The sequence below is a fragment of the Arctopsyche grandis genome, chromosome 5, assembly GCF_051622035.1.
Source record: "Arctopsyche grandis isolate Sample6627 chromosome 5, ASM5162203v2, whole genome shotgun sequence".
Classification (NCBI taxonomy): Eukaryota; Metazoa; Arthropoda; class Insecta; order Trichoptera; family Hydropsychidae; genus Arctopsyche; species Arctopsyche grandis.
This window is the reverse complement of record NC_135359.1, coordinates 19,918,162-19,942,582: the sequence shown is the minus strand read 5'-3', so window position 1 is coordinate 19,942,582 and position 24,421 is coordinate 19,918,162. Positions and strand designations below refer to the sequence as shown.

Genomic DNA, 24,421 nt, shown 5'->3' with positions numbered 1-24,421 from the left:
CAGCCCTGACTAGCGGATATTATCAATTTTAAATAAATTGATACTGGCTTTGTTTTCTTTTTTTGTGATTTTGTTATTTTATTTTCCCAAAGCTTATCATTTTACACACTAAGATTTAACTATTTTTTTTCTACTGTACCTATACATGTGCATATAATATTATACAATACTTTTTGAACTCAGTCTAATCAGTCTAGTCTGTCTGCAACGTTTTACATTCCATCAACTTTCATGTTTCAAATACGTTCAACATTTCGAGGTGAAAAGTTAATTTACAAAATTTTCTTTTGCCCTTATAAATACATATTGATGTAAAAAAATATATGACGGCTTTTTTTTGTTGATTATACATGGAAACACGATCCATAAATAATATTTTAGAGATATTGATTTACATACATACTCCGTATTAGTAGACGTTTTGGCATCTTCTGCGACACCCCATAAACCCACCCACATTCGGGATATATAAATTTGCCCCGTTCGGAAAACATTTTTCTTAGCCTTTTACAATAAACCTTTCATGCTATCGATATATTTTTTCGTCGTTAGTTGCGTCGGTCGAGCAGTGTTAAATGGGCGTCGAGCTTCCGCTGCGGAACGACTCGGGAAAAACTTCGATACAGCCTTGTGTTTTTCAGGGATGGGGAAAGAGACCCGACTTTCCTCCCAGGGCGTTACCAGAGTAACGCTTCATTTGGCGCTTTGGTGATTTCTGGGGCAGGAGAGATAAGACGTCTTCCCCAACCCCGTGAATAAATGGTCCCAGCCTGCGTGATGGATACCCCTGGCGGGCCGCGGCGACTGACACCCGTAATGACATCATTACGGACCCGCTCTCCGGCTTTTGTTCTTGTCCAGGGTCATCGCTTCGTGAACTCTATACACGTGTTGTACTGACAACCGCCCCCACGCATAATCACAATATACAGGATATAGCAGAATACTCATGTGTTCGCCAATGGAGCATCCTTATCGAATTTCATTGAAATTGGATGGTTTTATATTGTACGTATAAGTACTTTGTGTATTTATTTTGGGAATTCGTACGCCTTTACTGTTCAGCCTTAAAAGTGAAAATCTTTTGCGAAACACTAGTGGGGTGGGATACTTTTGAATTTTAGACTGTCACAAATTTCAATTGATGGATGTGTCTTCTTCGTGTCCTAATTTGGATGGATCCTTAGATCCTAGAAATATTTATTCAACGAAATATTATAACTGATTTATGAAACACAAAGTTCTGAAATTTTTAATTTTTTTTATTTTAACCTAATTAAAATTCAAAGCGGACTTAACTTCGTTATCCACAACCCTCCATTGTACCGATTTAATACGCGACGCTTTCGATGGCCTCGTAAACTTCATAACTTTTTTTACCCGCTCGCGTGTCACGTGGCCGTTACTCGCTTACGTGTGCCATTCGATCGGTTCGGCTCAAGAAAGATTCGTTTTTACGTGGCGCTCGTAAAGTAGACTTTATTGAAAAACCATAGTGCGTTCGTTGCTCCCCCACCGATACATGGTGCGTTATGGAAAGGCGGCATTGAGCACTTCCATCGAAATTACTATTGTCGATCAATCGCGTTCTCTTTAATATGAGTAAAAACTACCGATTTTGATTCTAACTCAGCTATATAGCTCATAAATTGCCAACTTTTCCTAACTGAGAGGGTCGCATAGGGGGCACTTAACTTGGCTTCAAACACCACGCACTTCTTGAAGATTTTACAACCTAAAAGGTTATATCTAATGGTTTTATTACACGTCTTTTGTACCTACATTCACTATACATCATTTAATATCGAGTTATGAGTGCGAAAAACAGTGGCGATCAATCTCCAATCGGCGAATTCTTGGTAACATGTGTTTAATCCTACTCGGGGAAAGTCTTAAAAAAACTTGTGTAAATTCTAATTGTCACCAAGCAGGAAGTACAAACGTCGTGTAATATTTGTTCTGGTGATTGTAAACCATATTGTGTATTGTGTATGTTAGCTCAATATCGGCATTTTACATTTTCGGTGATGTGAGTTTTTCAACTTAGAAATAGTTCAAATTTTAAAGCAACTAATGGTCTTACCGTTAATATCATTGACAGTTCAAAATCATTATTTATCCATAATATATAATCGAGGCTGCGTGTTCTTCTACTATCATGCTTTATAAAATGTAAAGTCCATATTTGGTTACATTTAGTATTCTTATACGTAATATGTATATTCGGTAAGACGTCAAAATTTAAACTATCGATATTTCGAATTGTACAAATCCAGATATTATATATACACGTTTCTTTGTTGTTCTAAAATTTTTTTTTTTTTTTTTTGACACATTTTAGTTGGAACTTAATTAAATTATTTTTACTCTACCCTTATCTAACATATGAATGTTTTTTAATTAACAAATAATATGATAAAATCCAGACCAAACCTTTTAATGTACCAAAATCGGTATCAACCTCTTCCTTTAACCTCTTGGATTAGATTACGTTACTCCAATTGCCCAATTTAATATTTACATCAATTTATTGTGTATATTATTGCGTGACATTTTTCATCCATGCCATCTAACCACATTTGCAATTAAAGGGTTGAACGCGAGGCCGCCCACGCCAAGTCGACAACAGCTTGCTTATATATTTCTTAATTTACCCTCGCAAAATGGCAAGTGAAGCGCAAATTCTGCAATTATTTTCACGTCGTATACGATTTATCATGAGTAAATCTCAAAGGTTAATTACGTACGCAAACATAGATGAGTTCATTTCACCCCCTAGCGCTCTTATTACACCTCATTCATATTATCGTATAATACGCACGAACAGCGAGTTTTACGTAATGCATATGATCAAATTTATCGTCGTACTCGATTTCTGTTGTTTTGATGGACACATCACGTACGTATTAAATTTAATTATAATTTTACATATGTACATACATACATATAATATATGTATACTTGTGCATACATATTTTTAACTACCAGTGTAATAATTCCTCATTTGTACGTATGTACATATTCATTCGATATTCGAAACCGTATGTTTTCTGGGTCTTGCACACTAATCTTGTTCACGGTTTGTAATCTCAACTGTGAATGCTTGGTGCACGTTGACATTGATTTTTTTTTCTTTTTTTTTTTGGGAACTGTTGCGTTTCAATTTTAATTCTGTGAGAATTTCAGCTGGTTGAAATAATTTCTCTGGTGTAATTTTCCGGTACGAATGAGCTCGAGGTTCATTTATATTAGTGTATACATACATACATACTGTATATACGGATGTAGTATGTATAAAAAAAAATTATATTATTTTCCTCACTAATATAATAATTGTAAGTAGACAGCGTTGTGTTTTGTATGTTTGAGATACTCTTTGTGCGATTGCTTTGATTTTGCGTTAGTATTTAGAAAATAAATAAATAACGTGGTCGGAAAACTCGTATCACATGGAAAAACTTTTATCATTTCAATTTTATTCATTGTTATTTTTCCGGTATATTTATATTATTAACGTGCTGTCGCAACCTCTCTCGCATATCTGAAATATTTATTGCAAATATATGTGCAAATTGAATAGATTCAGCTCAAACGAATGATCTAAATATGGTAATTTTCAACATTCACTTGACAAACTGCTCTTTTTTAAGCGGGTTAGAAAACAAGAACGAATATTTTAAGAAAACTGTTTTGTTGTATTATTTTTACTCTCGAGGCATAGGTAGCGCAGATTTCAATGAATATATAATGTAATAAAAATATTAGCGAACGTATTTATGTATGTATGTATGTACAAACCATACGTGTTTTATTTTAAACATGTCTTAGTATTCTAAGAAGCTTGCAAAAATACATACCAAGAGACCGATAGTGATAACCAAGATGGTAGAATAGCGAACGAAAAACTATAGTGACTAGGGATAAAAAATAAATTTCCTGAATAATTCAGAAGAAAACATGGAAGGTCAAATAAACATTAGATAAGGGTACAAGAAGATTAAAATGTAAAATAATACTGGCATTACTAAAATACTGACGATTATTTGTACATTTTGCTATTATATTTAATTCTTGGTGGTAGTTAAATGTTCCGAGTTTCTGCTCAGGTGTATTTAATATATGAATATGCATACATACATATGTAGAATCAACCGAACAAATATTTATTCATTTACTCTATAGACTCATACGAAGAAATTATGCAACTTTATTACTGTTCATACAAGTGGATCCGAACTGTATAGGATTTTGTTTAGACTGAACACATGCATGTACATATTTGCATGCAAAAATTTTATGTATGTAACTGGTGTGTTTCCGTTTATATATGTACATGTAAGCTGCATGTAATTTATACGATGCGCCTGCATCTAAACGTTTGAATCAATGATTTAGAAGTGAAATGCTCGCACAGCTGAATAAGAAACAGATTTATATACCCAAACTTGAACGACCCATCCGTCAAGGCTGGCGAAAATGTTGGCAATCGCTGTACGTTCTGGCACAATGCTTGTTTTCGCGTGACTAGTCGTCCCCCAGATACACGTGGTTTTCATAATATTTCAGCGGAAACTTGAATCGAAATTGAAGTAAAGCATTTGAGCTGAAAACGCTTCAGCACCACCCACCCACCCCGAAAAATCACCCGACCACCCCCTGCGTATTTTCCCCGACCGCTCTCCCCGTTCATTGCTGACAGTGACGAATTTTGCGGTAATGTTGCAAAACGATTTTCCCGAAACGGTTTTCCATTACGAGACGTGAAATCAAAATGCTTGCCTTTCTTTTCGTCTTTGAAATATAAATTCTTTTCCTTTCGCTTAATCAATCACGCCGTGTCCTATATTAAATACTACTTGCGACCTTTCGAAAGTGTTGTTATATTTTAATATGCGCGAACCGAGACTAATGACAATCGCTACTGTTCCTGGAAAAGTATGGAGTCAGCTCCTGTCAAAGTTTCTTTTCAAAAGGTGGGGCTACTGAAATGCTCAGTATTTCATCTCAATGTATGTTTGAATGGCGAAAGTCCTGAATATTTTAGACAACATTTTATCCTGCAAAACAGCTTTCCGTTTACAGATAAAATGAAAACGTTTTATTTCCTGTTCACTATCCGACACAGTTCTTACGTTATCCGACACGTTATGCTCTTTTTGTTGACTTTTACAATGATTAAAAAAATTTAACTTGTTTCAATTAATACACATTCGAGTAGAGTGGTCTTGGTTCGATTCCCACTAATAGCTGCTATCCAGACCTTGGTTTGTGACGCCAGGTCGATCGTTTCCTATCAGAGTTTGCCAATTTTTCCGATTTTCATTGAAACGGTTCCTGTAAAATTGGCATCTCTCTTGCAAATCTCAAGTTATTCAGCGTCTTGAGATTCGCCGATTTGTGTAATAAAATACTGCAATAATTTCCCCATAGATGTCCCTGTGAATGATGTTTGTATACATTGTGAATGATGTTTGATTATATTGATCGTATTTTATCTGTATTAGTACACTCGTCCCTTTGGAGCGATATTTATTGACGAGTGTTTATGTTCGATTGAAATACAAATAAAATATACATCATATATGCCATGACAGGAATTGCCACAAGGTTTACATTATTTTTTGTACATAAGTACCAACAATTTTTCAAACATAACACATAGAATACAATAAAGAGAAGTATGGACAATCAAGTTTTTTTTTGTTATACACAGAAAATTTGCGAAAAATACATTTATAGTATGTAGGTAACATACTTGTAAGATTCAACAAATTCGTAATGCTAATAACTCGAATTTGCGAGAAACTGAGGAAGAGGATACCGATTTATTGGATCCCTCTCATCACTTCGGAAAAATCGGAAAATTCTAACAGGAGAAAGTACATCTGTGTTTTTATTAACCACGAGATCTCGCCTGCAACGTATTTGCAACTCACAACCTCTCTACTGGTATGCAAAACATACATAGCTCTACAAGTGCGCTGCGCTGTGGCCATTTAGTATTTTGATAAATAAAAGTCTTTAGAACCAAGCCACGTACACCATATGATACTTTCATAATGTATCACATTATAAATCTAACCATCCAAAAAAATAATAAATAACATTGCAAAACAGCCGCCGGTAGCAATATATTATTTTTCATAGAAATTTTTAATATTGTCGCCTATCGCCCGTATGGAATATGGAAAAGGAAACTGAAACTTTCTTCTTTCGCAAAGTAACGGCATCATCAATCATGTGCGGTGGAAAAAGTTTGACACGTACGAAGCGTCTCTAGGGTCCGGCGAGTCTTTTATACTGCATTATCTATATCTTAACTTTTGACCCGTTCGACATAAATATCGTGCATTTGCCGGAGCGATGATACTACTTCTTTGTTTGACCGGACGTGGGGTTAAAAAATCTAGAATATATAGGTATGTAAATAAAACAAACAAAAAATATACACGACAGCAATGTTTGACTAACGGCGGCTCTAGATGTATCTTAATATTTGTGCACGGACGCGTAAAGCTAAACGACTCGCATACTAAAATTCCATCATATCCTCGACTCGATATATATAATATATATAAATTATTGCATTATAAAACCCTTGTGTTCGAAGCTCGTGCAAGTGTGTTGTTTTATCGCCAATAACGCCACACGACGTAACGGGTGTCGATTAACAAAATAACTCACATTAACTAATTAGGCTTAGCGTCGCGTGATCGAATAAATTGTATATTAAAAATAATAATAATAAAAACCACACGTCGTTGTTGTTGCTGTGAAACATTTTGGTGGCTTTAACCGACACGCAATCTAACTGGCCGTCAGATTGCTTCAGATTTTAACCGCGACGTGTTAACTCGTTGTGTTTGTTTTATTTTCTGGAACGATTTGTTATAATTGTATCGTTAATTTATACTCTGGTCTTCCTTTCCTCTCTAATTTCTCAAGATTGGAAGATTTTATCATAGATGCATACATACATATATACACATTGATGAATAAAATTAAACAGATTACTTTTCCATTATCGGAACTACATTTGTATGGAAATGAAATTGTACCTTTAAATCGACCAAGACATTTTCAGTTTTTGAATTTAATACCTACTCTGTTAATATATGTGCATATGTACATGTGGAATTACCTGAGCTTTCGATAGCTACATACGTTTATTTAACTTTTTTTTTTTCGGAAAGCAATTTCCGCGCAACGCAAACTCCATTTATCGCATATTCAATGGGAAATGGAATCGAACTGTGAAGTGTTTAATCGGAAATATATTCACTTGTGTGTGGAATCGAATTAAGCGAGAGCTGTGATACTCTCGTGAATATGAACAGCATCGAAACTACATCGAACCCATCCCAGGCACATCCAATATTCCCATACGCGCAGTTATTACTCAAACTATGACAATAAACCGCCCCGGTGAATATCCGAATTCCCGACTCACATGAATGACAATCGGGATTTATTTTATTTACCCGTGAACTTTTTCGTATGCGTCCACGTGTATGGATATTTATGTAATGTGTGTATTTTTTCCTTTGGGATACTTTCGATCCACCCTTTAAATGCGCGACTGGCAGGGAAAATATAATTCAATTGTCGGTTTGAATAAGGGGGATTTGGGGAAGATGGCCGGCAATATTTATCGCGGGAGACAAAGGAAGAGCTTTATTTTAAATGTCTTTTCTGGTGTGACTTAAACGAATTTACTTTTGCCGGAAACGTCGCTGAAAGTTTTCAGAGCACGCTCTAGAAGCTTTGAATAATGAAATATGAATGAATGGAAACCGTATTTTTCTGTTTTACTCGTCGTCATACATCGTGGACTTAATTATTATTTTCGCTACTATCTTCATAACGCTATAAAATATGTAATGCTATATTTCATACATATGTATATACATATATGTACATAATAAAGGTCAATCTTAATACAAATTATTACACTTCTATTCATATTGGCACAACCAGATCGGCAACTGCACGTAGCAGTGTGAAAAGTATTCTTTGGTACATTCTGCATACATATACGGACACATTCATACGTTACGTAATGTGTTCGTGGCGTAGACGTATCACCAGTAGCCGACAAAATCTAATCATATTATACAGCAGTACGTCTCACCGTAACGTATCAAGCAAAATCTATTTTCTTTGGAAATATTCACGTACGATGTGAGTTCATAGTAGCGAGTGCACGCGTACTAACAAAAGTGCGCATGCGCATATGAATATTTTCGAAAATGACACATTGTGATAATATTGACTCAACGACATGACGCAGGCAATATTGCGCTTTGTATTCGCCCTCTGTGATTTATTTATTTTATTTTATTTTTATTTAATTTATACCAGGAAGGCCTAACAGGTAAACCCAATGCGCCTTCCTGGCCAAAGACAATTATATAAACATATATGTACGCCATCCATATATACACAAATACTTAACACGCATACACAAATACACATACATACATACATACACACATGTATGTATGTATATGTAAGCCGGTTTTTTCTTGCACTGCTGCGTCCGGCTGTTACCTAGTTAGTATGAATATATCTTTAAGCATGTACATTTGCACGAGTATCGATATTCTCATTTGTACTTCGGCTTAAATTTTCGGAATTTTAATTTATAATTAAACAACACAACAAGTGAGGTTGTTGTACTCAAACAACTACATTTAAAAGTTACGAAGATTTCCATTTTGAATATGATGAGCTTTTAGTGGATTACGCTTCCATTGTGTCCACTTTGTGATTTATTCAAATGTGACTCAATAGCCACAAACTACTTTTCGGATTACATAGTACAAAGTACGATTTAGAATTTTGTACTGGATTCGTAAGGAACATGAATATTATCCACGCTCCCTATGAGACCTACCATCACATCGATTCCCCCCAATTTTGTTCGTAGGCGCCATAAACGTGTAACAAAATAACGCTGATTGAATTTCGCATTTGGTCGAACTATATAAAACCCCATGGCGATGGTGTCGGTGCATAGGAAATGGAATTTTTCGGGAAACGCGCGCTCGCGCCCCATAACTAAACTGATTCGATCGAATTTCAGATGTATTTTACGACTCTTTTTTTTATCGGATATGGAAATGTTTTATGGGCACGCAACACCTAAAGTGTGTAGCGTACGAATATACGCACCAGATTGTATATGGTGCCTTTATAATTATACACAGTAGCTAACTCGATTTGCTGCTACATATATAAGTTCGGTTTACACCCAGATAGCTGTATATTTGGTTTAGTCAGTCGAAAGCACGTATTTTTTTAATTTAATTAAAAATAGCATTTTCGATTTAATAGCCACTGATTTTGAGGTACTTTTCGCCTTAGTTAGAAGTCTTTTATAGTTTCAAATTTCCCGATGCACAAAGTGCATCGTATCAAATTCGTGCTTTCGTCCACTCAATGTTTAGACTACCTATCTTTGTAGGTAGTACTATTTCGTCCCGGTTAGCTTTGGGTAGGATGGGTGGGTGGATGGGGTGAGATGTAGCCGCTATCGATTGAGCAGTGTTCGACAGGAACGGCTAACTGGATATCTTATCGTGAAGTCATAAAAGTGAGGGCTAATTTATTAGATATGGCTCAAGTTGGACCCTGATGTGCGCGCCGGGACTGTTCACGTATGGCTGCCTATTGGATTACCTACGAAAAATAATCTCGTCTGCTTCCACTGAATATCCTTTTGTCCCCCTTTTTCTTCGAATTTCTGTCTTCAGTCGAAACTCTTTAATAACTACGCAAGCTATTATCGAAAATGCGCATTAGAACATGAAATCTAAAATTTTCTTCGAAAGTACTAAAATACTCTCTATACTATGGCTGTCCTAAGTGATGAAAATCTCATTTTATCAATTATTGTATGAAAAAAAAGTCCTTTACAATTTTTTCATCAATATAGTGATTCCCCATCGGGGCTCAGCTCTGCTACAGTTCCAATTAAAATCTTACCGAACCACACTCCTTTAACTCCTTCTCCCAAGCCTTCACTCAAAAGTCAAAGAATTTTTGATCGAACTCCATCTCTATAAAGTTTATGAAGACGAGTATAAATGCAAAGTTTTAGCGGAAGCACTTAAATTTGCATCTGTTGGAGAGGACAGAACAAGTCAATACATCTTTTTGAGTTTAATCTGAAATATTTGATAAATTAATCTGAATAGATTGGCGTTCCTCTTCGGAAGATTACATGTTATAACCATTTGATTGTATTTTCTCCTCCCCTTCTCCACATCCCTAAAAGGCTGCTGAGTATAGTAATTATAAGGCAAGGAAACCGTTCATTGTTTGTCGAATTACGTGTTTTAGTTAATTGAGAAAGTTAATTACAACCGTAGCCGAAATAATTTCATCAATTTCATCGACAGGGTTCGCTAACCAGAATCCAATTTTCCGTGGGGAAAGGAGATGGATCAAAGAGCGGGTACGCTTGTATCAAAATTCGCAACTTTGCTCGATAAACCCATACCTATGTATGTGAAATTCTTATCTAACATGAAAGCAGAATACTACATGTTGGTATACATTCTCAGATTAGTTGACGCGTTTATATAACGAGCGTAGTGTCGGTTGTTTGGATTCTGTTTTGCTCATTACCCAGAGGACCCGAGCAGAGGCTACTCAATGGCCGACTTAGCACCGAGTAGTTTTTCGATTTATCAAGAGGGATTATTTGTGTCGCAAAACAAGGCGAGACTTTCGCGATATTCGAGTCTCGGGACATAATCCCGTTTTCTCGCGAGAAAATTCTCCTTTTATCGCTCGAAACACAACATGCTAGAAGTTGAACGGTTGAAAAAATGTGATGTGCAGATTCATTTAAGGCAAAACGGCTATAGAAATGGAAACAAAGATGGTTCGGATTAAAATTTCTGCGAAACGTTTATAGAAAGTCACCTCGTTTGTATAATTAAAATCTACATATTGAGTACTCATCTAAAATAAAAATTATCATACATATACTCAGTGAGTTTGATCTCATAATATGTAGATAGATTTACTTTGCTTGTACGACTTTTGCTTCTGCTTGTTGTTTCATTTGTACAGTTTCGATTGTGATTTGATGCTTGCTGTCTCTTTTACAAACACCGAAGTGCCCACTTAAGTGAGCATTTTACTTGATTAAGATTAGTTTCTGAATTCAAATCATGATTCCAACTTTCCGTTGGAAATTTTTGGCCAGCGAATGAATAAAATGAAACCGTATTATCAAGCCTTCGATATCCAATAATGGTACTTTCATCATGTTTGTTCCACTCCGTGCTACGGGTAATGCTTTTTTAATAAGAATGATACATAATATATACATCATCAATGTCCATCACTGGCATAACGCACGGATCGAAGATATTTTTATTGAGGCAAAGTGGGATAATTAATCATGTAATGTCATTATTAAAAATATCTTAATTAGAAATATATCCATAAGACTCATAAAATTTGGCAAACCTTAAATCAAGAGAGATAAATTAATTTTTGTGAGTTAAGTTAATTTTTTTTTTTAGAATTATTATTTTATTTTTATTTTATTAATTGAAAAATCAACAGACAGGATGTACAGAGATAGGTATAAAAAAAACAAAAAGTAAATAAATAATATATGTAACATCCGAGTCCAATAATAGATTTTTACAAAAATGAAAAAGATAAATATAAGGAAAACAAATTAAAAAGTAAAGAATAAAGGCATGACAAAATATGTAGTACATTGCATAATTAAACTATAGTATTAAAATATTTGGAAAAGGTTATAAGATAGAATATAAGAAGAAATTGAAATTTACAAATATAAAAAACAAATGAAAAAGGTAAATACAAAATAAACAAATGAAAAGGAAAAGAATGAAAGCTATAATATGATTAAATAGCACATTACATAACTAAACTAAAGTATAAAAATAATGGAAATATTGAAAAAATAGAATAGGAGAAAAAATGAATCAATCGGTCAAGATTCTCTTGATGTTAGACCTGAATTGATGTAGGGAAATACCAAACAGATCAACCTCATTCAGCTCTCCGTTAAACATACGATAAACGCGCTGCAGACAAAAATATTTTTGGGAATTAGTATTGAAAGGATCAAGTGAAAAGAGTGCAACGCGTCTAGAGTATCGAACTGGGATTCTGAAATTAACCTTATTCAGTAAATCAGAACAATCAAGAAAACCATTTATGAGCTTAAAGAAGAATATAGCATCAGAATGTCGTCGCCTGACAGAAAGATTGTTAAAAGAAAGGATTTTTAAAATGTCGGAAACAGTAGAATGGGTATAGGTAGGAAAAAGGTAGCGTAAGGATTTAATAAATTTAAGTTGAACTTTCTCAATACAATTAATATGGGATAAATAAAAAGGTGACCAGATAATTGAGGCAAATTCAAGGTGAGACCTTACAAAGGAAAAATAAAGTAATTTTAGTACATAAGGATCATTAAAGGGTTTTGTTGAGCGGAGTAGGAATCCAAGAGATTTAAATGCTTTGTTGGTAATAAAAGAAATATGTTCAGAGAAATCTAGTTTATTATTGAGTATTACACCAAGATCCTTAATAGAAGATGACGTGTTAAGGATTGAATGATTTAATTGATATTGATTAGTAATAATTGACTTATTTCTAGTGAAATTTAAAATAGAGCATTTTTCTAGATTAATAAAAAGATCATTATTTAAACAATATATAGAGAATCTATCTAGATCTTCTTGTATCTTATGACAATCGTCTATGGTGTATATAGGTTTGTAAATTTTTAAATCATCAGCGTAAAGAAGTATAAAGGAATGTTTGAAGATGTATGAGATATCATTAATATAGAGTAAAAAGAATAAGGGACCTAAATGCGACCCTTGTGGGACACCGGAAGGAATATGTCTAAGTGATGATCTAAAACCATTGAGAATTATGAGAATTATTATACTAATAGTTCTTTGTATTACATATTTCGTCTCACATTTTTGAAAATCAGGTTGAGGGGGAGGGTGGGGTTGGGACCTTGGATAAATTTTTCATGAGGGCCCAAAATTCCTAGCTACACCACTGGGAGCACTACACATTTTCCGTATTCCTACTCGGCTCCTTCTCCGGTTATAACTAAAGGGCGGATAGGGAGCGTGCTTTTTCCAGGAATCAGGAAGTTTTGGGTCTATTCACAAAGCTAGAGAGCAAAAAAAAAGGTTCGGCGAACCTTTATCAAAGCGCCCCAAACAATTAACAATGAACGGCACGCTTCCGATCCGCTCCCTAGTTATAACCTCATAGAAAACTCCACTGCTCCGAGCTCTACTATAACGCTCTGCTTATACAATTCCTTCAAGTCCAAGGGCGAAACACTCTGAATCGAACAGAGCAAGGTCATGTTATTGGCCTCCGGCTGTGAAAAATCCGCACGGGTTCTGTTTTTCGATAAGCTTTTCATACATTTCATCAAATAGAGGAATCACCGTTATCGATCAATGTCAATACAAGGATTTAACCCTGGATGCCATAGCATAGATAAGAGCATCGTAACCTTTGAATATTCGCGGCACACATTGTTTATGACTCGTAGAGTTTGTCAGCTACGTACATACATTTGTACTTCATCGGCAGTCGCTAGTTATTCCGTATATGCATAGGGACAAAACACTGACTATCATCGGTTTTCTCCCTCACACGCGATCTCACTCGCACGCATTAGGCCGAAGTGCTGTTCGAGGAGCACATATTACCGCGGTGCACAGGCTAAGATGCTCTGGCATAGATTATGCGTGCTAGCGTTTTGTGCCTCTGTATGTGTCTGCGTCCTAAATAGATCAAAAATTGACATCAGACAGACTTCTTCACCTTAAAAACAGTCGCGGATTGATGATTCTCGACGTTTAAATAAGCCACAGCAACGAAAATATGCATATAAAACTGCAAAGGTTAGACGATCAGTACCCCACAGGTAGTTAGTTGAGAGCGAGTAGCAGATGAACACAGCAAAGTAGCAAAGCAAGCAAGCAGCATGTGGTGTGTAGTGTAGCGGTGTGTTACGCAAGCGGTCGGCCTCGACCGTAAACTTGAGTCTGGCCTTGGCACCGAATTAACCGCACACTCACATACAGCGTGCGCCGTGCTGCGCATGCGCCATTACACCACACTCATCACCTCTACACCTCTACATATAAAATCACAATTATCTACCCTACCCTACCTTGCCTCCTCCGCACAACACGCCATTATTCATTGTTTCGTCCGCCGACAAACAAATGTCAATATGAATAAATTACACTGCCGCGTACACCTATATTATGTCTTTATATCAGGGCTGTGGAGTCGGAGTCAGATTCGAAGTCGTTCAAAATTCGACCAACTTCACGTTTAAATCACCAGTGGCGTCGCTAGGGGTGGTGTCACCTGGGGCGTGGTGGTGTCACCTAAAAATATATTTTATTACTTATTAATATTTGTTAATTGTTATGACTTGCGAGAGAGATGCGCCAAAAGAGAAGCTGAGTTAACACGTTATTTCTGAATTGCGTCTCCGTCTGACTGAATCAATTAGGGCGAAAACACACGGCGATGCACGTGGCACGTTGTTTTTTTTAGATACTTTAAAACATGCGAAAAAAATGGGCCTTGCCTTGCACATGTTCATGGAACGCCCACCACGCCCCGCCCCAAAATGATCCTCGAGTTTGTTTTCGCTAAAATTATATCCTTAATCGATAACGGCGTATCCCATATTTGAAGAAATATCTGAGAACCATGCACACGACGTGCCGTTCTTCCCTGTGTGATTTCGCCCTTAAGAGGGCTGGACAGCTGCACCTTGTCCATACAAACGTACTATACTTCTCCCTTCCTCAATTATGGCACTAGAGAAATTATTTTTTAATATGTTATGGATATCCACCATTGGGGTGCATCTATCGTTTTATTTTTTTGATTAATTATTTTTTAAAGGAGCTAGGAGCCGCCAAAAATCTATAAAATCGCCTCTTTTTTACACCCACGAAACGAGTCCAGCGTGCTTATTTAACGGTCGATTTTTAAAAAAATACGCTGATAGATGCACAGAAAGTATCTTTCTCATACCGATGATGAAATTTTTTTAAAAATTGGTCCAGTTTTGGAGGAGAAAATAGTAGAATACGAAACCTCGATTTTGTCAATTTAAAATACGTTTTATCTGGTCGAAGCGCAACTGTCGCATTCACTCAATATATATATTGATATATATTGTCGCATTCACTCAATATATACATACACTCAATATATATATCGAAGAAAGGAACGGTAACAAAATTAAGGTTTCGGGTGTACAGCCCTCTTAACCTTCTTCCATTTAGGTACATACACTGATTGCTCAGGAATTCGAACATATTTGATGCTGTATGTACACATACAGCTGCACCAGACGGATTTCGCGGTACTGTACTAATACAGAAAGCTGTATATATACAGAAATTGCAATGAGGGGTGTAGCCGCTTTAGAATCGTCATTCAACGAATATGTCAAATTAGCGTTTTTCAATTTGAACAATTTGGTGTCACCTTATACAGACTGCACAATTTATATCGTTTTAACTTTACTCATATCCCATATCCCCTGCTTTGCATCGTTTTACATTCTTTCGATTACCATTCTTCTAGCTACGTGACCCGCCCATTGCCATTTCAATCTCTTCACTCTTTACACCAATGTATTCCTTTTTCGATCTCTTCACGATATATGTACATACATATATTAAACATTCAGCGTTCCATAGTTCTTTGAGTGCTTGCTTCCTTATGCAGCATTCTAACGTTCAATTCCCGAGTTTCACATTCAACTTCAACTCTGCAAAACACATTGATTGAAGATCTTTTTCTTCAGGCGTATTAACAGAAATAAAATAATAGTTCAATCAAAAGATAATGATTTAGTACCCCAGAGTGAAATATTAAATTTCACATTTTTTAATTTTAAAAGTCGTGTTTTTTAGCGAATCCACAGCCCTGGAGTTTGTATTATTTTTTCCACTCTCATTCAGCATGGCAACTGGACTCCCACTGGCCTCAATTATTGTATATCCGCGATCACATTTTGTTGTAGTGCAATTATCTAATTCTGATGTAGCCATGAATTTTGGCCGATGTTTTACAAACCTCTTCTTACTTTTTGTCAACTCGGTTGCTTTTGCGCTCTCAGCTGTTTTTGAGATTTGGATGCTGTCCAAAATTTACCGTGTCTCATCTCTTTGCCTTTGTTAGTTAGGTGCAAGTTCGTTTAGAATTTATTCGCTCGATTTGTCTTATGTGTATCCATTAGAAACTTATTCAATTTAAGTTATGTATCGTGACCAATCGATATACATACATTACAATATAATTTGCACATACTTTATGACACATTTGTGCATTCCTAAAATTTAAATTTACCGTATCACGTATAATATTTTTGCAAAATCCACCTCTCTTCGTTAGATTAAACACTTTGAAATACTTATTAAATTATACGAAAATCTAACTTATTGTGTGTACCGTTTCAGTGATTCTAGACGTTAACTCTATTAACGTCTAGAATCAATAACGTCTAGAATCAAAAAAATATAAAATATTTGAAATGAATATTTAATGAATGCCCATATTAGGTACACATAATATTCCGCGAGCATTAAACCTAGTATTAGGACACTGGAACATTATTTGGATGTTTCCATTTGGACTAAAGACGCATTTCTTGTTGAAAGATAATCATTTTTGGAATAAATAAAACTCAACGTCAGCTGGTAGCTGGTTTGATATTCACGGCTAATGAGCACGCGTTATGCGGTAGTGGGAAAAAAATGGTCGTAATTAATACTTGTATACACACAAGTGATTACCATAACTCGTTCATAACCTTAGTTAATATATCAATATTTAATTGTAACGTTAAAGTGGTCATATTATATTAATATATATTTAAAATTTTTTTTTGCCGACATCTGGCGTGTGAGCGTTAACGTTTAAAATTACACGGCGTCCTACCCTGTTAACGATTTTATATTATACATACATATACTGCTGTCACTGTTTTATAATTATGAAATTCTCCTCCCCATATCCCGTCGTTCCACAATTCTCATCCTCCCTTTTTTCATCCCCATTAAGACACGAATCGGCAACGAGCGAAGAAAACGTCCCCAGTAATCAGCGTCTGGAGTCAAACGGATTTAATGAAGTGTAGCTTAATTTCGAAACTTTCCCATCTCGATGGTGAAATTACTTAGTCGCCGAAACCCTAATAAATATATTTAAAACGTGTTGTGCAACGGGCGAGTTTTCTTGTGCTCAAAGTTTGCGCTGCAATTAAGCGACGCGTCGACATTGTCGAGGAAAATTGCCAAATTTTCAACCGTAACGATTTTCATATGCGTTTGTATATTATATTATACAAGTTGTGTGTAATCGAAAACCCCTTTCGTACCGTGTGTGTCGACCGTCTTTATCGTTTAATTTGGGCATTGTCAACACTAACCGTTTAAAATTCACATCAAGCACCTCGTTAACGTACCCATACAATTATCCTGTGTGTGTGTGTGTGTGTGTGTGTGTGTCATTCAAAAAGGGACCAATCCTGTAGTAATAATTTTATACAAATTAAAAAATATCAATTATTTAGACTGTTTACACTCTTATTTTCCAACGTTTAACTTTTTTCACATATCATTGATCAAAATATGTTGCTCTAAAAATGTAATAGTCATACTATCCAGCACTGCAAGTCAACAGCCCGGCACAGTAGTGCACGGAAAAGACTACTTCTATTCATACAATACAGCGTCGCATGTTCAGACAAGTTTTGGTCCGAGTGCAAGGCAAAATCAGCTTACATATACATTACAGAGCGCGACGATACGGCGCATTATAGCTTGCGTCGTATCGTCGAGTCAATGTTGTCACAATATGACGTTTCCGAAAATTTGCATATGCGCGTGCCCACTTTAGTTAGTACACGTGCACTCGCTACTATGACGTCACGTCATACGTGAATAAGTCCCCAGAATATCGGTTTGATACGTTATGGTGACATGTACTGCTGTATAATATGAATAAATTTTGTCGGCTACTGCAGTTACGTCTACGCCACGTTCACAGTACCAAAGAATACTTTTTATATTGCTGTTTACGTGCAGTTTCCGATCTGTGCTGTGCCAATATGAATAGGCCTTAAATCGAGTAATTTTGATCATTTCATTTCACTTCACATACATTTTACATGACGAATACACCATTTCCAAACTAATATAGGTACATTACTATCCAGACGATAATCACATTCATATTATGTAATTGAAAGTATAAATTACTTAGATTTCGTACCCGACGCTTCCCTTCAAAAGCGATGATTTCGTGCGTAAATTTTCCCATGCAATTTTCTCTTTAACGGATCTTTAATTACGAATAATGACGACCAACGTTTCTTCAAGGTACACCGTTGTTACGCACCATTATCGAACAGCTGCCACTTAATTCACCACCATTACATCTACACGTAGGTACCAGAAACGATCGTTATTATCAATAGTTCAAATCAGAAGACGCGTGCGTCTATTTTCAATGCTATCCGCTATTTCAATCCGCTACAGCGACAGATGGAAAACCGAACGTCACTTTCCCGACAGTTTTCCACGCAAATTGTGATGTCGGACACGAGTCGTGAATATTCATTCGCTCGGTTAAATTATAACCCAATTTGAAGCAGGGTTTCGCTAATAAATTTGCAGGCCCAACGTCGTTACAAGTCTGGGTATCTTGTCATGGTCGAGGTCAAGCATTTGATCCTCGTGTAACTCGAGCACCTTCATTTTCTCCAATTACAGCTTTGCGAGTTAACATATTGTGAATGCGTTTCACTTTAACGCCTTCTGCTTACGAAAAAAAAATATTTTTTAAACAATGAATTCTACTCGAATACGTCTCGTGTACGGTACATTACCTCGTACAATATTATATGATAGTGTATGAAATTTATGACGGGGGAATACATTTCTCTTTTTATAGCAACCTATAAAAATCTGCAAAATCCCCACATACATATATCTCACCCTGTGCTCTCGAGTGCGTATCGTACATGTGCTTTCGTTCCTATGATTCATGGGTTCAATAAAACGCTTAGGTATGTTTCTACGCCAGGTTAAATTATCGCACGGTTGATGAACAATCTATTCCTTCTAAATATCTTGTGGAATATACAAAATGCACTAAAAATGGGATGAGTTGATTTTTTATTTATCCAAAGCATAAAAATGGTTGTTTTGCAGCCTAATCGATTTTCCTATGTACATAAATACTCACTCATATCTTGTGTAACCATTATGTATTTATATCAATTTATGTCAATTTTGTTTTGAATATGTCCCAAAAAGTCTAAAGATAAACTCAAGTGTAAACATATCGTGCCATTTTAAAGCAATCTTATCTTTCAGTAATATTTTCTATCAAATTTCAATATAGTATGTATAATATTTGTATAATATACATATCTAGCTTAGATTAAAAATCTTTCTTAGTTTTTATCCTTTCCCATGTCGTTGGCGTAGAATATAATTATGTATAATACATTACTTTGGATACTATTGAAGTATTATATCTAGGATATCCCGCACATTTCCATTTTAATTAAACATATTTTTTCTTTGCTCGACTATCTAGTTACCTTCCTCCTGCTTATAACTCGTTTGTGTGTTTCGTTTTCTGTCTCCTTACACTCTGCAACGTTGAAACATCTGCTAGTTCACTACATGCTAAAATTACCATCTTAATAAATTGCGCGAATTGGACCATTCCACCTTTTGATCAAGAGAATTTTCTCAAAATGATAATAATTTTATCAAAACGGTACACTTGAAAGTCTGTCTTATTCAGCACTGCACGACAATGCACGGAGAAAACCTTTTCTATCCATACTATACAGCACCGCTCGTTTTCGGCACGTTCGTTATTGTTTTGGGCGAGTGCAAAGAAAAATCGGCTTACATATATAACGTAGTCAATATTGTCAGAATATGACGTTTCCGAAAATATTCATATGCGCATGCGCACTTTCTTTAGTAGCGTGCACTCGCCACCATGACGTCACGTCATGCGTGAACATTTCCACAGAAAACCGGTTCTGCTTGATACGTTTTGGTGACATGTACTGCTGTATAATATGAATATATCGTGTTGGTTACTGCTGTTACGGTACGCTACGTACATATTACGGAACATGTGAATGTGTCATTTCAAGTTACATTTCCCTTGTAGCAACACTTCGTAGCATTTCGGCTGATATTTTTTATATTAGTGTATGTATGAATGTATGTAATTTGAAATGTACAGTCGAGTTGTCATCTGGATTGAGCTGGGCAACGTATCATCATCATCATTTACAGCCATTCGCCATCCACTGCTGGATGAAGGCCTCTCCAACACGCTTCCACTCGTCTCTGTTTTGCGCAACACTCATCCATCTCATTCCGCACATTTTCCTAATTTCGTTCACCCATCTTCCTTGCGGTCTTCCTTTTACTCTTTTGCCTTCTCTCGGGTACCATTCAAGCACTTCTTTTGTCCACCTTTCGTCCATCCTCCTAGCTACGTGACCCGCCCATTGCCATTTCAATCTCTTCACTCTATCCACTATGTCCACTACCCTTGTCATATTTCTCACCCACGTGTTCCGCTTCCTGTCTTTCCTCGTTATGCCAAGCATACAGCGTTCCATACTTCTTTGAGTGCATTGGATTTTATTTTGCATCTTGGCGTTCAGTGTCCAAGTTTCACATCCATACGTCATCACTGGCAAAACGCATTGATCAAAGATCCTTTTCTTCAGGCAGAGTGGCATTTTTGATTTAAAAACAGCATTCATCCGTCCAAATGCACTCCACCCCAATTTCATACGTCTCTTTATCTCTTCATTTTTACTACCAGACATGTCAATTATTTGACCTAAATATAAATAATTATTTACTACTTCTACTGGTTTATCATCTAAGGGGATGCTATCAGGCATGCAATAACTATTGAACATTAGTTTAGTCTTATCTACGTTAATTTTTAATCCTACTTTTCTACTTTCCCTGTCCAGCTGTGTTAGTCTGATAAGTAGGTCAGCTGAATCACGAGCTACTAAAACTATATCGTCTGCGAACCGAAGGTGACTCAAAAAGCGACCATTGATGCTTACTCCGGCTGTATCCCAATCCAATTTCCTGAAAACTCCCTCAAGCACCGCATTGAATAACTTGGGCGAGATTGTATCTCCTTGTCTTACTCCTTTTCCTATGCTAAATCTATCTGTACCTGAAAAAATTTTAACTGAAGCTGTGGCATTCTTATATATTGTAGCTAACAGTCCCACATAGGGTTCCGGCACTCCCTGTGTTTTTAGAGCGTTAAGTACTGCATTATGACTAACTGTATCGAAGGCTTTCTCATAATCGACGAAACCTAGGCACAGTGGCCGTTGATATTCGTTGGCGCGCTCGATTAGTTCGCCAACTACTTGGAGGTGGTCCATTGTGCTGAAATTTGCCCTAAACCCTGCCTGCTCTATAGGTTGGTTCTCGTCGAGGATATTCTTCAGCCTTTCTGTAATAACCGGGCAACGTATAATGGGACATAAGTGGCGTAACCCGTCAGAAACGCGACACGTGGGTGCGCGATTTCGTAATTAAACCGATACCTAAGACCTTGAGGCGGGGGTGGGTCTAGTGAGTGAGTGGGAAACCTAATTAAAATTGTTCAACGGCAACCCTCCAAAATCCCTTAATACTGTGTGTGAAAATTTAATTCTAGTACTGTGACTCCATATTGTCAAAATTCTTTGGTACGTAGCACTTTCCAGTGCGTGTAAAATGGTTATGTTTTGAGTGTAACAAGCGTAGAGCATGAAACGCACCCCTGGCGCAATTTTAATAAATATTTAAATATTTTATACTCTGGCGCTCCCCGTCCGTCTTTATTGTTTCCGTCCACATTTTTTCATTACATAAATATTGAGCTAACATTTTAAATTCAAATTAATGGAGAAACTGCCTATAAAAAATATATATTTATGTAGAGCTATTATAATAACGTTTTGTTTATCTTTCTATATTTCAGATGAAGTGGACGTCATCGGATACACGTCTAACCAAAGTGACACGGATGACCATTCCTCTATTCAGAGCGGTTCTGGAGATTCAGGGGTGGCTCTTTCTGCCAGTCGTCTGTCGCTCGCCCATATGGAAATCTAGGTTTGTATTAATTCCTCGTTTTGAAGTTGTTTATGTTAAATAATAAGCACTTCCTTGTAGAAATGAATTTTAACGTTGTTGTTTTGTTACAGATTGGCTGCCGTGCAGTCGACTCATTTGGATTACGGTCCTGGTACACAGAGCCGTAGTTGTTTGGATGTTGATGATAATAAAAATTAAATAAAATAATTAAAATATACAAAAAAATTATAATGTATACATTCATATACATATATGTATATATTTCAAATATAGAAATATATGTGTATATTTGAAACAAACTTTTAAAACGACATTACTGCATGCAAAGTGCCCTGTCGTTTAAGAAATTAAATTCAGTGCTGAAGCATGAAGCATCTGACTGAAAGGAGCCAGTATATAAAATCAATATTTCTCTTCATTTATGTTTCCTTTTTATATTATACACATGTCGACCGCTTTTTGTATGTAATATAATGAATTATGTCTCTGTTGAAAACTTGCAGTGAATACTAATATTTTACATAGAATTTCGTGTTACTGATAAGTTCTGTTTTCGATGATTTATCAGCGGCATGACACATTGCATATATCATAGTGAAAATAATAAGAAATGTTCTATATATTTTTAGACCAACATTTAAACTAATCAAAACGAAGGACAACAATGTGTACAATATTAGTATTTTATTAGCAAGTTTTCCAATGACTCGAACCAGGTATATTGGATATTTTTAATTTTCATTTCAATTTAATACACATTTATTGCAATATTTAAGGTTGTTCAATAAGTGAGGATACTAATATATATGTATAATAACAACTCCCTCAGCAGACTAATTCTTCTACTGCTTTTCCAGTCAATGTACTGTGTATTTTCATTGATAACTTCATTGTTGCTCTGGAACTTTCTTCCTCGTAGCATTGCCTTTAATGGATTTAAATATCCAAATCCTAATCTCGGAATGTATTTGGGAGATACGTTAAATCTTCTAATTTTTATTGTAACTTATTTTTGCCTTCTTGTGAAACTGTAAAATATTATGAATGTTGCAATATGTGTAAATTAAATATATAATTGTTTTTTATGTAAGATATTAATATTAGACTGTGTAATTTGATTAACAATCTATCCTTCGTGTGTATCTTCACTTATTAGACGATCGCAAATGAAACTGGAATTAATAGCGAAATAAATGTTTTCTTTCCTTCAAACTTAAGCTTGGTAGTGAAATTGAATTGCTAAAGATCTGAGCTTTTTAAATAAAGACATTGAACGATTTTAAAGTATTTTATAGAAGACTTATTTTCAAATTTAAAATATAACGTTGTTGACTGCTAATCGATGTTTTTGAACTATATATTTACCATAGGTGTTTAATTCGAGTATTGAGTAATGTACCTTTCGTTTCTAAAATGCTGGTTTGTTGTACGTGTATTTAAAATTCCAATGTTTCACTTCAGTGGCCTTCAAAATTTTTGTCATCATAATAATATACAAGCAATACAATTTCCTCAACAATTTATTGTAAATTTAAATCACTTTTCATGTTTCAGAAAAATTCGACTTTTCCATCCAACTCTCCATTAGTGTGTATAAAATTTATTAAAAATGTTTTGACCTCATTCTTCTTGACTACTTAGTAATTTTTTTTGTTATTTCATTATAAATTGGTTTCAGTAAACATTGCACCATTTTATAATATATACTATATAATATTATTTCATTTTGTCTATTAAATATCAACGGGCATTATTTTAACCATTATTTGGAAATAGTAAAATTAATATTTAACCACTAAAAATTACATTCAAGGGAGATTATTGATTGTTCAATTCATACATTTGTCATGTCACAAGAATATATTCCATTTCTTGAAAATATTCTTGTTAAATTATGTTGGCAATTTTTATTATTTTTCATTGTGCAATTTTCTAATTAGGATTACTCCTTCTATTTTTTTTTCTTTGCATATGTGTAACTATCTTCTGTATTATTTATTTATTTTATCTTAAAACGTACATTTTTGGCAAATTACTTCAAATTTTTGGTTTTACAATTAAGTGTCGTAAAATGCAAGACACTCATGACTGTAAAGTACGTTAGTTAGTTTTTTTTTTCTTTCTTTTTAAGATAAGTTTTTCAACAAGATTGGTATGAATTTTTAGTATTTAATATTCACAAATTAATTGAA

General features: G+C 35.4%; 1 protein-coding gene across 1 annotated transcript in view; it reads left to right on the top strand.

Annotated features, from left to right (window-relative positions):
• The window catches only part of LOC143912361 (uncharacterized), a 182,405-nt gene extending 159,987 nt beyond the window's left edge, over nucleotides 1-22,418 (top strand). The window contains exons 8-9 of the mRNA XM_077431643.1: nucleotides 22,114-22,247; nucleotides 22,340-22,418. Coding sequence (XP_077287769.1) covers nucleotides 22,114-22,247 — 134 coding nt within the window. The 3' untranslated portion in view covers nucleotides 22,340-22,418. The remainder of the gene's footprint in view (nucleotides 1-22,113; nucleotides 22,248-22,339) is intronic.
• Nucleotides 22,419-24,421: the final 2,003 nt, after the last annotated feature.